At 39.3% G+C, this 14,427-nt stretch overlaps 1 protein-coding gene across 16 annotated transcripts in view; it reads left to right on the forward strand.

Annotated features, from left to right (window-relative positions):
• Window positions 1–13,968, forward strand: part of ppfibp1b (PPFIA binding protein 1b) — a 165,239-nt gene extending 151,271 nt beyond the window's left edge. For all 16 annotated transcript variants that reach the window (XM_072551745.1, XM_072551744.1, XM_072551740.1 and 13 more), the window contains 8 exons: window positions 1,206–1,317; window positions 4,247–4,335; window positions 5,374–5,496; window positions 6,611–6,736; window positions 9,684–9,872; window positions 10,804–10,986; window positions 11,472–11,537; window positions 11,693–13,968. In XM_072551745.1, coding sequence (XP_072407846.1) covers window positions 1,206–1,317; window positions 4,247–4,335; window positions 5,374–5,496; window positions 6,611–6,736; window positions 9,684–9,872; window positions 10,804–10,986; window positions 11,472–11,537; window positions 11,693–11,779 — 975 coding nt within the window. In that variant the 3' untranslated portion in view covers window positions 11,780–13,968. The remainder of the gene's footprint in view (window positions 1–1,205; window positions 1,318–4,246; window positions 4,336–5,373; window positions 5,497–6,610; window positions 6,737–9,683; window positions 9,873–10,803; window positions 10,987–11,471; window positions 11,538–11,692) is intronic.
• Window positions 13,969–14,427: the final 459 nt, after the last annotated feature.

Raw genomic sequence — 14,427 nt, forward strand, 5'->3', positions numbered from 1 at the left:
ACAGTAGCCATTATCCTCTGTGGTGTCTTTGATACATCCCATTTCAGCATGAGCTTGCAATTGCTGGAAAATCCCGAGTATAATTTAGATGTGAACATGGGAGGTATGCATAGTACGTTTGCGGATGAACCAAGTTCGAGGTGTAGTGGACAGCAATGAAGGTTACCTCAGAGTAGACTGGGACCTTGATCAGATGGGCAAATGGGCCAAGGAATGGAAGAAGGAGATGAATTTAGATAAATGCGTGGTGCAGAGTTTTTGAAATTCAAATCAGAGCTGGACTTGTACACTTAATGGTAAGGTCCTGGGGACTGTTGCTGAACAGAGACATTGCAGTGCAGGTTCATCATTCCTTGAAAGGGAAGTCACAGGTAGACACAATAGTGAAAAACACATTTGAAATACTTTCCTTTATTGGTTAATGCAATGAATATAGCAGATCATGTTGTGGCTGTACAGGATGTTGGTTAAGCTACTTTTAGAATACTGTGTTCGATTCTTGTCTTTCTGCGCTAGGAAGGATGTTGTAAAACTTGAAAGGGCTGGAGGGTTTGAGCTACAGAGAGGCTGAATAGATTGGGGCTATTTTCCCTGGAGGGTCTGAGGCTGAGGGGTGACCTTCTAGAAGTTTATAAAGTCATGAGGGGCATGGATAGGGTGCATACCAAGTTTTTTCCAGAGGGTGGAGGAATCCAAATCTGGAAGGCAGAGGTTTAAGGCGAGATAGGAAAGATTTAAAAGGGACCCAAAGGGCAACCTTTTTTCACATGTATGGAATGAGCTGCTAGAAGTGGCAGAGGCTGGTACAATTACAACATGTAAAAGGCATCTGGATGGGTATATAAATAGGAAGGGTTTAGAGGGATATTGGCCAATTGCTGGCAAATGGGACTTAGATTGAGATGTCTGGTTGGTCTGGGCAAGTTAGATCGAAGTGTGTGTTTCTGTGCTATATGACAGGCAAATCGAATTATGTCTCATTGTCCATTTAGTCACTTTTCACATGTTAAAATGATTTTGACAACATTAACTTGGTATCCTTAACATCATATAGTATTTTCAAAAGATAGAATATGATGTTGTCAGAAATTTCCACACCCATATTCCAATTCAGTATCTATTGCAATGAATGTTTAATGATTTGAATTTTAAAAGTTTTCTTGAAGAAACCAATCATTATTTGATCAAACTGTTTGTTTGTGTAGGAGCTTGGGATCAAGCATCCTCTGCACAGAAAGAAGTTGCAACTAGCTCTGCAGGCATTTGGCTCTGAAGAAGAAGATAATAAGGGAAAGCTGGATTACAATTGGGTGACAAGTGAGTAGAGTAATGTATCACAAAGTTCAATAAAGACTTGGAGATCAATAATTGCAATTATTTAAGAAACTAAGTCCATCTCTTAGGTGTAATGCTTGCAGTTGGGATATGTTCTGCTGTTTCTGGACCTCTGGTTGTGTGGCTACAAATAGGCATAACATCAATGGAAAAGGAATGTGTACTGACTGAAATCAGTTTGGAAACCTAGAGAATTACCAGAATATCATGGAGGGAGAGGCCAAGTGAAAATGTTGGATGGAATAAAATGTGTGGGGTGGGTAGAGAGGGAATTTACAATCCTAGCGGGTGATAATACTGAACAAGTAAGATCCCAGGCTGAAACCCGGCATGATAGACATAAATTGTATTTTTGCAATTTGCAGTGAATGTAAGTTTAATGCACAGAAGAGGAGGAGAAAGCGAAACTATATATTTTATATGAGACAGTTAAAAAGACCTTTTTGTAAGCATCAAAATAAATTCAACCATTAATTCCCAGCAATTTACAGGTGGTTAAATGTTTAATTTCTCATTCAACTGACAAAGTCTCAAGAGTTTCATTTCAGTGATTGCACATGCACAAGCAGTTTAACTCTTTTTTTTCACTGAAACTCCAAAGGCAAAGCATATTACTTCGCAATATTGTTGCTGTATTTGTAATTCAGAGACCCAGGAAATGCTTTGCAGACCAGGTCTGGAATTTGAAATTTTACAAAAAGTCTGAAATTAAAACAAATGATAACCGCAAAACTACTGTCTGGTGTCAGAAAAATCCAAGTGATTTACTAATGGCCTTTAGGGAAAGAAATCTACTAGCCGAGCCTGGCCTGGCCAATATATGACTCCAGATCCACCGCAATGAAATGTGGCTGTGAAATGCCCTTTGAAATAGCTAAGTAAGTCACTAAGTTCTATGAAACTCTTTAAAAATCTTAAAAGTAATGAAACTGAGCAAACCATTTGACAGTGGTCTAGGCACCAAAAGCAACAACAGCAAATTCCTCCCTAAAGTGCCAGAACTGGGAGAGCCTTCTTGCAGACTAGTCAAGCAACAGCCTGACGTAATCTTAATCTCTCAATTTACAGACAGTATTCCATACAGCAGCATGATCACTGATTATGTTCTGTCCCACTGGCACCACTGATCCATCTAAGGTGGCGGTACAGTGGTAAACACAAGGGAGTTGCTGTGCAAGTCCTCAACGTTGACTGTGTTTCCCCTGAATTAATGGCATCTGAGCAAACAGCCCACCTGCCTGCCAACAGAACAGTAATGCAATCATGTGGAGGCAAAGTTCCATCCTGACATGAAGAACTGCTTGCATGCCAAACAGCATAAGCCCCAAGCTGTAAGACTGATTCTCTAATTTAGTGGATCAGATCTAATCTCTAGTACAGCTACTTCTGTTTGTTAATGATGGTGGACAATTGAACAACTCTGCAGTGGAGGAGCATCCACAAATATAATTCCCCTCCCCAGTTTTGGGGAATCCCAACACAATTGTGCAAAAGATTAAGGTTGAAGAATTTGAAAAAATCTTCAGCTCAAAGTACCAAGTGGATGACTGTCTCTGTCTCCTTCTAAAGTCCACATGCTACTACAGTACCACACCTCAGCTAATTCAGTTCCCTCCACCTGGTATTAAAAATGACTGAAGGTAGAAGATATTGCAAAACTGTGAGCCCTAATAAAATTGCAGCAATCGTACTGAAGATATGCTCCAGAACTTGCCATGCCTCTGCTTAAGCTGTTCCAATACAGATTCAGCACGCAAGCTGAAAACAAGTAACATTTACACCACACAAGTGCCAAGGAATAACCATCTCCAATAAAAGACTATCTAATACTGCCCCTTGACATTGAATGGTGTCACTGAATCCCCCACTCTCTGTCAACATCGTATAGGTTACCATTGACCAAAAACTCAACTGGACTTACCACAAAAACACAATGGCAACGAGAACAAGTCAGAGGCTAGGAATACTGCAGTGAGTAGCTCATCTCCTGACTCCCCCAAGCCTGCCCACCATCTACAAGGCAAACGTTAGGAGTTTAATGGAATACTCCCCACTTGCCTGGATGGGTGCAACTCCAACAACAATCAAAAAGCTTGACAACCTCCAGGACAAAGCAGCTGCTTGATTGGTACGAAATCCACAAACACCCACTCCCTCCACCATAGTACACACTGCTGCTATTGAGTGTTAATCTACAAGGTGCACTGCAGAAATTCACCAAAGATCCTCAGACAGCACCTTCCAAACCCATGATATTTACATCTGGAAGAACAAGGGCAGCCAATATATGGCAATACTGCCACTTGCCTTCTTGACTTGGAAATATGTTGTCTTTCCTTCAGTGACACTGCTACAAAATCTTGGAATTACATCCTTGAACGTGTTGCATGTTTACCTACACAAAATGGACAGTAGCAGATCAAGAAGCAGCTTACTAGCCCCCCACCTCCTTCTGAAAGCCAATTGAGATGGACAATGAATGCAGTTGCAGTCAGAAAAATCCACATCCTCGAATGAATCAAAAAACATTAGCCACGTAAGCAGAGTGTGCTGACAGTACTCAGATATCCTGTGCTTGCAAAACTCAGAACATAGTGTCCAGTTTTAGATGTGATTCTGCTATGGGACATTGCTGTGCCATCTAGATCATGCTAAGACTTGTGCTAATACCCAATTCAAGATGATCAACCAGGCATGCAGTTTGGCCCACTTATGTATTCAGGAATGCACACAGGGTTGTACGTTTTGCCAAAGAAGAAAATACTATGTTGTGCTACTTCAATCTGCAGAAAATCCCATACTTTATCCAGTCACTTCAATATGAAGTAATACATATTGTTTTGATCATACAAATGTTTTCCAATGCAGTTTGCATACTATCAAAGCAGTAAATAGAATTTATCTCCCTTAGGGTGGCTGGATGACATTGGATTACCCCAGTACAAGACTCAGTTTGATGAAGGAAGAGTTGATGGTCGAATGCTCCACTATGTGACTGTGGTAAGTAAATTCTTGTTTCATTTGAGTGTTTGTGGTAATTTTTAAAAGTTAGTTAATAGCTTACAGTAAAGTTTAGATTTGTATTTTAAAGTGCATGCCTCTCTTCTCCCATTGAATGTTAAACAAACAATGTAATTAACCTACTATTTAAGTTTACGTTGACCAGTTATTGTTGCCCAAATCATTCCTTCAAATCAAGTCACAGGTGAAAACATCTTCTAGAAAAGGCACGTGACAGGACCCTAGGAATGGCAAATAATATTTAGAAGCTGAGCTTACAACTAAGGTTGAGAGAGTCCTTGATATTGCTGGATGCCTCTGTTTGCAACAGACCAGAGATGGGTTTACACTTTCCTTGATTAATATTTCTCATTAAAATAAATGTTTGAGATATCAGCCATTTTAGAGCACCATTTGACAGTTTGGATGTTCTCCAGTTGGCCCAGATGTTAAATCATTTCCAGCAAATATGGTCCAGTTGTACTCAAATGGATCACAAATCGTGAAAGTAACTTGTGCACAAAAGGGAAAGAGAAATCATAAGTCAAGACTCAATTAGAAAGTTCTGTCCTAAACAGTTTCACTTAACCTTTCATGCTTAAGAAACAAAGGTGCAAGAATGTTTCAGATAAACAATATTTAATGCAAATTTGGTGTTTCAAGCAGAATTGTTCTAAATGGCATTTTCTAAAGTAATGAATTTTAGGCAATTTTAACCGTTTATCATTTTTAAACAATCCTTTTTAAAATTTCTGTTCCAAACTAGTTTAAATTTACTGGTCTTAAAAGGATGATTTGAGTGTTTCACTGTAGTATTAAATATCTGTTGAGCTAACAAGCTAAGCACTTCATCCTGTTTTTGTTTTTGTTTAAAAATTGTACTTGTATAAATTAGCAAGCATCTGCCATTTTTCCTGTGACACAATTATGTCCTTGCTTTTATTATTAGCATTAAATTTGGTCCTCATTCATTTCAGTAGTTTGTCACAGGGATGAAGTACAGTTTCTCAATTTAGTTTCTGATTCCTACTCCTGTAGGATGACCTGTTGTCACTAAAAGTTGGAAGTGTTCTCCATCACCTCAGCATCAAGAGGGCAATTCAGGTTCTCCGAATAAATAATTTTGAAGCTAATTGTCTTCGTAGAAGACCATCTGATGAGGTATGTGTAAAGATTGCTGTGAGACAATTTGAGCTTGACTGAACAGCAAGACTTTGGTTTGGATCCCCCGCATGCATTAAGGGTGGTGTGTGAAGGCTTGACATACCTGACTCTGAGAATTGTGAAGAAGTATCTGTGGACTGCTGCCTCATTACTGTTGGCAAAGTGAAATTGGTAAAATTCCTTGGGCATAGTTCCTCAGGAAAGTAAAGGGATAAATTGAGAAATATATTCTCTGAAATAATTTGCTCTTCCTGTGTAGTTGGTGTCATGCTTCATTCTGCCCTTTAGGTGCCATCGTTGAGCGAAGGTGAGCAGTCAGGACTTGACTGCAACAAACATTATGTTCGCTTAAATGAAAGCGATCCTCCTTGTGTCATATTTTCCAGTGATTATATTAAGCTAATTTGCTACCATTAACATCTGCAAACCAGAGGAAGGTGATGAGTTTTGGATATAGGTTTGCTCACTGAGCTGGAAGGTTCATTTCCAGACGTTTCATTACCCTACTAGGTAACATCTTCAGTGGGCCTCAAGCGAAGCAATGCTGAAAATTCCTGCTTTCTATTTATATGTTTGGGTTGGTGATGTAATTTCCAGTGGTGGTGGTGGTTCCTGTGGTGAAGTCACTTCCTGTACCTTTTCTCAGGGAGTGGTAGATGTGGTCTATCAAAAAACAGAGTTAGACCCCATCTTCCACCCCCTGAGAAAAGGAACCGGAAATGACATCATCACAGGAAATGACATCACCAACCCAAAGAAACCCAAACATATAAATAGAAAGCAGGAACTTGCAGCATTACTTCGTCTGAGGTCCACTGAAGATGTTACCTAGCAGGGTAACAAACTGTCTGGAAATGAACCTTCCCCCTCAGTGAGCAAACCTACATCCAAAACCTCAATCTGAGATACAAATCTTCTCAAAACTCACTAGGAGGTAATGAGTACCTATATCTATGAAGCCTGCATTTACCTGATGTCTTTTATGACCTGGGTGTCCCTAAGTATGTGCTCACTGTTAATACAGATGGGAGGTGCAGAACTTAAGTCTGTGTCATCTCTTAAATTTGAGGGGAAAGACCATTTGAATCAGCTGTCACTACTTACTTTCTAGAATAACATCACCCCCGCTGAAGTCTCCCGGTGGACGAATCACCGAGTGATGGAATGGCTACGCTCAGCAGATTTGGCAGAATATGCACCCAATTTGCGTGGTAGTGGTGTGCACGGTGGATTAATGGTAAGGGGAAATAGAACATTAGAACAAGGAGCAAGAGTAGGCTGTCTAGCCCTTTGAGGAGAAAGTGAGGACTGCAGATGCTGGAGATCAGAGCTGAAAATGTGTTGCTGGAAAAGCGCAGCAGGTCAGGCAGCATCCAAGGAACAGGAGAATCGACGTTTCGGGCATAAGCCCTTCTTCAGGAATCTTCCGGGCATAAGCCCTTCCTGAAGAAGGGCTTATGCCCGAAACGTCGATTCTCCTGTTCCTTGGATGCTGCCTGACCTGCTGCACATGTCTAGCCCTTTGAGCCCACTCTTCCATTCAATTAGATAATGGCTGCCATTCAATAAGATCAAGGGTCAGCTCCACTTACCCACCTTCTCACCATAACCCTTTAATTCCTTTACTGTTATTATCTATCTTAGCTTTAAAAACATTCAATGAGGAAGCCTCTACTACTACACAGGGCAGGAAATTCCATATGTTCACAACCCTTGGGGTGAAGAGGTTCCTCCTCAACTCAGTCCTAAATCTACTCCCCCTTATTTTGAGGCTATGCCCTCTTGTTCTAGTTTCACCTGCCAGTGGAAACCTCCTCCCTGCTTCTATCTTACCTATTCATTTTGTAATTTTATATATTACCATTTGATCCCTCCTCATTCATCTAAATTTCAGTGAATATAATCCCAGTCTACTCCATCTCTCCTCAACTCCACTGAAGTGAATCTCTGCTGCACCCCCTCCAGTGCCAGTACATCCTTTCTCAAGTAGGGAGACCAAAACTGCACGCAGTACTCCAGGTGTGACCTCACCAGCACCCTATACGGCTGTAATACAATCTCCCAGCTTTTAAACTTAATCCCTTGAGCAATAAAGTACAAAATTTCATTTGTCGTCTTAATTATCTATTGAACCTGCAAAGCGACTTACTGCAATTCACGCACAAGAACACCCAGGTCCCTCTACATAGCAGCATGCTACAATTTTTAACAGTTCAAATAATTCTTTTTAACTGTTAATCTACCAAAATGGATCACTTGATATTTATTAACATTGTACTCCATCTGCCAGACCTTTGCCAACTCACTTAAACTATCTCTATCCCTCTGCAAACTTTTTGAGTCCTCTGCACGCTTTGCTGTACCACTCATCTTAGTGTCTTCTGCGAGCTTTGGCACACTACATGTGGTCCCCAATTCCAAATCATCTATGTAAATTGTGAATAATTGCAGTACCAACACTGATCCTTAAAGCACATCACTAGTCACTGATTGCTTTTCTGGTTGGCAATCGTTTATCTCCACTCTTTGCTTCCTGTTAGTTAACCAATCCTCCATCCATGCTGATACTTTGCCTGTAACACTGTGCACCTTTATCTTATACAGCAGCCTTTTGTGTGGCATCTTGTCAAATTCCTTTTGGAAATATAGAGGCACCAGATCTACTGAGTCCCCGTTGTCCACCTTGCTTGTAATGTATTCATAGAATTCCAGTAAATTAATTGAACATGATCTGCCTTTCATGAACCCATGTTGCGTCTGTCCAATAGGGCAGTTTCTTCCTTGATTGATAGATTCAAGCATTTTCCCTGCTATAGAAGCCAACTGGCCTATAATTCCCCATCTTTTGTATACCTCCTTTTTTAAAGCAATGGCGTCAAACTTGCTGTTTTCCAATCTGCTGGAACTGCCCCCGGATCCAGCGAAATTTGAAAATGATCACAAGTTATTTGCTATTTCTCTTGCCATCTCTTTAGTAGCCTGGATTACATCCCATCAGGTCCAGGAATCTTGTCTGCCTTTAAGCTCCACTAGCTTGCCCAGCACTCTGTTTCATGATATTGATAATTTCCTAGGTCCTCACCTATTTTCGTCTCCTTGTCAATTACTGGCATGTTATTCCTGTCCTTCACTGTAAGACTGACACAAAGTACCTGTTCAATAATGCCTCAGCTATTTTTTCATTTACCATTATTAAAAGTCTTCCTTCTCATCTTCTAAATGACCAGTGTTACCTTAGCCACTTTCTCATTTTCTGTATTTGTAGAAACTTTTGTTATCTATCTTTGTTCTGAGCTAGTTTACTCTCATAAATAACTTCTTTGTTGCTTTCTGTTGACCTTTAAAGTTTTCCCAATCTTCTGGTTTGCCACTGGTCTTTGGCACTTTTGTAGGCCTTATCTTTTGATTTGATAGCCTTCCTTATTTCCATAGACATCTGTGGCTAATAAGAAGGCAGACATTTATAGCAGGTTATGTTCCCTTCACCAGCATCACCACAGTGGCTAGGAATAAAAGCACCAGACACTTTAGGAAGAGCAGATTGAATAGAAACAACAAAGTTTCCTTTTAAAAGGAAAATCTAGTGGATGCTGAAAATCTTTTTTAAAAAAAAACTGCTGGCAATACTTGGGTCTGGTAGTATCTACGGAGAGAGAAACAGAGCAAACATTTCAAGTCAGTGGCCTTTCGTCAGAACTGAAAAACGTTGGAGACAAGCAATTTTTTAAACAAGTCCAAAGACTTGGGGAAGAGGTTTTGGACTGGGAACCGAGATGTTTTTTCCTGTATCCAATTCTCAGATTTTTCTCTGGTGTGTACTTGATCAATGTTCTATTTTTATTTCCCTCTTGTTAAAACCTGCTAGCCTTTTGGTAGTTACTCCAGTGCTGTATTGGTCAATAGCTAGCTGCTGGTGCATCTAGTCTGTGAGAAGGCAGTAGCTATTTGTTTCATTGGGAGTAGTAGTTTCTCCAATTGAAACTGAATACGACAGGAAGTATCTCAATCTTGCGCTGTTGACTCTCGTTTCTGGAACTTGACTCTAATCCTAGACATCTAACTTTGGATTGTGTAGCCTTGGGCAGTCAGCTGTGAGGACAGAGATGCACAAGGTTGTGAAATTGGAAATAAGCAGTCTTGATCAAGAATACATGTTAAATGTGATTAATCTATTCTACCTATAGGTTCTAGAACCTCGTTTTAATGTGGAAACACTAGCGATGCTGCTAAACATCCCTCCCAACAAGACACTACTTCGACGACACTTAGCTACTCACTTTAATTTGCTGGTTGGTCCTGATGCTCAGCAGCAGAAACGAGAGGCTGTGGAATCCCCAGACTATTCTCTCCTAACAGCCACTGCCAAAGTAAAGGTGGGTATAAAAAGCAGTACATGCAAACTGGACTAATGTTTCTCCTTATTCTGTGTGGTATTTATGTGATTGTATCTTGTGCACATTATACAAATGAACAATTTGAAGCACCATCTCGGTATATTCAACAAGCATGTTGAAGGCTGAGTGTTTTTGTTGGAGGTACAGAAGCCTTCTGTCACTTAAGAAAGCTCTAATAACTTTGTTTTTAGGGCATAGAACTGTACAGTACAGGAACAGGCCCTTTGGCCCACAGTGTTGTGTTGAATATGATGCCACATTGGACTTCTCCCTTCTGCCTGCTCTTGATCCATGTCCCTCCATCCCTTGCATATTCATATGCTTATCTGAAAGTCTCTTAAATGCCCCTTCATATCTGCCTCCATCACTATGCCTGGCAGCATGTTCCACACTCCTATCACTCTCTGCAAAAACAAAACTTGCCCCTCACATCTGCTTTGAACTCCCCCACCTTAACTGCATGCCCCCGAGTTTTGGACATTTCAACTTTGGAGGGGTATGGGGAAAAGAAAGATTAAGTGTCAACCTAATCTGTGCATCTCCGTTTTATAGACTTCTATCAAGTCTCCCTCAGCCACTACTGCTCTAGAGAAAGCAACCCAAGTTTTTCTAGCCTCTCCTTATAGCTCATGTTCTCTACTCCAGCCAGAATCCTGGTAAACCTCTTCTGCACCCTTTCCAAAGCTTGCTGTAAATATACTTACCACAATACTGTGTGGCCTAAGCAAAGTCTTATAGAGCTGCAAGATAACATCCTGACTTTTGGACTCAATTTCCCAACAGATAAAAGCAAGCATGCCATATGCCGCCTTTACAATCCTACCTACTTGCGTGGGTTCTATATAGAGGGTATAAATTGGTTTGTGGCTATCACTGATTGGATGTTGATAATTGTACATTTCTCCTACAGCCAAGAAAGCTGGCATTCAGTAATTTTGGAAGCTTGAAGAAACGGAAACAGGATGAAGAAGAATATGTATGTCCAATGGAATTGGGACTTCCTGCAGGAACTGGATTCAGACAAGGAAATAAACAGACACGGGGAATAGACATACGAGTATATAACGATGAAGACTTGGACAGGATAGAGCAGGTAAAGGTGACCATGTGCAGACTAATGCTTAATGTTGTGAATTAAGATTTTTAGTCGAAACCAATTTAGACTTTGCTCAGAACATAAATTCATTTAAACTGTCGACATGTACATCAGCAGGAAAGCTGCTACTTCTCGGTTGCTGCTAGAGTTAGTCTTAGAGGAATCAGGAATCTTTTTGCTTTGTATAGTAGCTCAAGTATTTTCAGCTGTTTGAGGTCCAATGTTAAAAGCGCCTTCATATTTTTCTCAAAACGTTTTGGCACTTGAGTGCTGAAACAGGCCCAGACAGTCTACAGACATAATCCTTTTCATGTCCATTGTCTAAGATGAGTTACAAAAGCATATTGAGAGTGACTCGGGTGGAGGTGCCAATAGGACTGGAGGAGGTACTGTTGGATTGAATTATAAAATGACTGTATGGTCATGATATTTTATTGACTAATGTTCTTGAGAGGATAACAATGTGTGCTACTTACTTGTAGATGGATGATTCTGAAGGAACAGTGAGGCAAATTGGAGTGTTCTCTGAGGGAATCAATAACCTAACAGTAAGTGTGGTACTGAAAAGCAATAAACTTAAAATAAGAAATGTGCCTGTGATAGAAACTAGAGATTTTGTATCATTATTTTCCAAAGTATTTTTTAACTTTATTTTTTGCCAATTTATCTTGTGCCTCAGTATCTTTTTTCCTTCTCTTTGTAGCATATGCTAAAGGAGGATGAGATGTTTAAAGATTTAAGTGCAGGCTCTCCGTGCACCAGCATGACTGATGAGGATTCAAACGTGTAATTGTGCATCAGAACTCGACACCTTGAATATGGACCCAGCTTTTTATGGAAGTTCTTAGACCAACACTACTAAATTTTAAATTTCTGTGCTACGAATACATTATGCAAATACATAACCACATACATTATTTCTCCTGTTTGGAAAGATCTTTTATCTACACATTTTGCAGAAAAAATGCGATCATTATGTTAGAACCGTTGGACTACAGTCCTTTTCATGAAAAGTAAATTCCGTATGTTTTGAATTTAAAATTCATGTTTTATCAGACTGTAGATGCCAATAATTTATTTTTTGTAGATTTGTACAGTGGTTCAGTACAGTGTTAAAAGCCAATTCTTGAATGTTTTTTTCATCAAGACATTGGGGAATTTTTAATGAGAGACGTGAAGAGCTTAAAGTGCTAGTGTCCTCTGATGGCCTGATTACTGAACTGTCTCCTATAGTCTGGTCTGACCTCCAAACCCAACAAATTGGGTTCAGCAGCCAAAAAAAAACACTCATGAGTTATGAGAGTAAAGCAATATTTCCAGAATGCCTTAAATAACCAAAAATACTGCCATTTTGTTAATGTCACTTATTTTACATTGACTTTGCCTTGTCCTGCCACAATACAAATTTTGTACCTTTTTGTAATGTCTTTCTAAATGGCAGGTAAAAGGGGATGTTTTATAACAAGCAACTTGTACTGAGATTACTGACAAGCGCAGTGATTTATGTTGATGTAGGGATTGCATACCAGCTGGTTACTGGCCTAGAATCCACACAGAATTTATCAAGTGTTTCTCAAAATGTGAGGTTTGAAGTACTGTAATTACTGTTTTGTAATCTGAACTGCAATTATAATCTAGGAAGTCTTAACAGAAGTTGACTGTTGGGTTGTAACCATGTTCATTTTAAGTATCTGGATATTTTAAATGGTACATGCCACATTGTAAGAACTATTCCCATTTCTTAACCAGAAGGTAACTGGAGATCATGTTATTGATCAGTCTGAACACTTTAACTGGCTTAAGCAATTTGATTTTGCTTCATCATATGTACATCAGTATCTCTCAATTCACTTGGATGGCTAAATTGTGTGGAAATTACATCATAATCTGAGTCTAGCTCAGTATCAGTTTAAAATCGATTATCGACACCCATCCTGTCAGAGTGGACTGAGATTCTTGCTAACCTCTTTCCGTACATCAGTGCTATAGATTAGTTAACATTTCTGCATTAGAAATGCAATCAATGTAACATGGAATCCTGAACAAATACTTTTCACAGAATTATGGACATTGAACGTGAGCCCTTTCTATGCAGCAATTTGTTATTGTTCTGTATTGCATAATGCATCATTGTAATACTTAATTTTGTTTCACAAATATATATTTTAGCCAAAATTTATGTTCATATGACTTTAAAATTTAAATAATCTTCTTATTTAAACATCAGGAAGAAAACTAATCTTTAAAAGCTACAGCTTCCTGTTTGCTCAAGTCTCTGAACACTATAATGTGTATTTTTTTACACTCTTCAAATACTAAAAACAAATTACATTAGTGCCATTGAGGGAAAAAAACATAATTTTGAGGGTAATGTACTGGCAGTCAGAGAATCTGTAAAGCAAAACATTTTCAAAACATCAGAGTCACTTGTTTCTGAATCTGGAAACTGTAGCCCTGCATCAAACCTGGTGTTCAATGTGCTTTATATTACTTTATTTATTTCACTGTTAATGATGCCATTATTCTGCCATATACTTTAATGTTGAGGGTTTCTTGTGCAATGTTTGTGGCATATTTATATATGTATTTAGTATGTTAATTTCCATTGATAACATTTACTTGAGAACAGTGGCTTTTTTGCAAGATATTGTTGGGCTCCAAAGTGTTCTAAAAAAACTCAAGATTCTTGCACCAGCCTCCAAGAACGTGAAAACTCATTTTAGTGGCTGTGTGAATTTCCTTTCTATTCCTGCCTTAAAATACAGTTGACTTTCAATCATTGCATTCTGTGAAGGTACATTATGGACAAATTTTGAAACAGGTACAATGTGTGTGCCTCAGTAACTACCCATAATATCCTTGGAAGCATTTTTTGGTCTCCAGTTTGGTTTACTGGCCAAGCTTCTGTGAACGCAATGTCAAAATCATCATTTATTCAGAATTAATGTTTCAAGTAAAAATAAAATATTGCATAATGCATTTTTGTTTGAATTGCACTTTTTCTCCTAGAAGTTACCTTCAGTGAGGTGCTTAAGTGTGGAAGGATTCCACATCGTTCCTGTGGAACAGCAGAACGATTCTAGGGATGGAAATCTCAGATATTACTTACAAAACCATGACCCATGCTGTGGAAGAACTTTGCTCAGGGCTATTGAATTTTCTTCACCTTGTAGATGCCTCCTGTGGCTGGCTGATACAGGTAAGACTGCAGAGAAACAGGCCTATATGCCCTTAGTGTACTTTGTATCCAGGAATGTGGATTTAAAATGCTGTCACTTGCTGAGTCAACATTTAAATTAGTGGAGGAGTTCTCATCACCTTTTACAGAAAAGATGTAATTGCACGAGAGAAGGGATTTGAGGATGTTGCCAGGATTGGAAAAATTGGCTACGTGGTGATTGCTCTCCTTGGAATACTGGGGAGAGTCAACTGTGTACT

Source organism: Chiloscyllium punctatum, chromosome 32 (genome assembly GCF_047496795.1).
Source record: "Chiloscyllium punctatum isolate Juve2018m chromosome 32, sChiPun1.3, whole genome shotgun sequence".
NCBI lineage: Eukaryota > Metazoa > Chordata > Chondrichthyes > Orectolobiformes > Hemiscylliidae > Chiloscyllium > Chiloscyllium punctatum.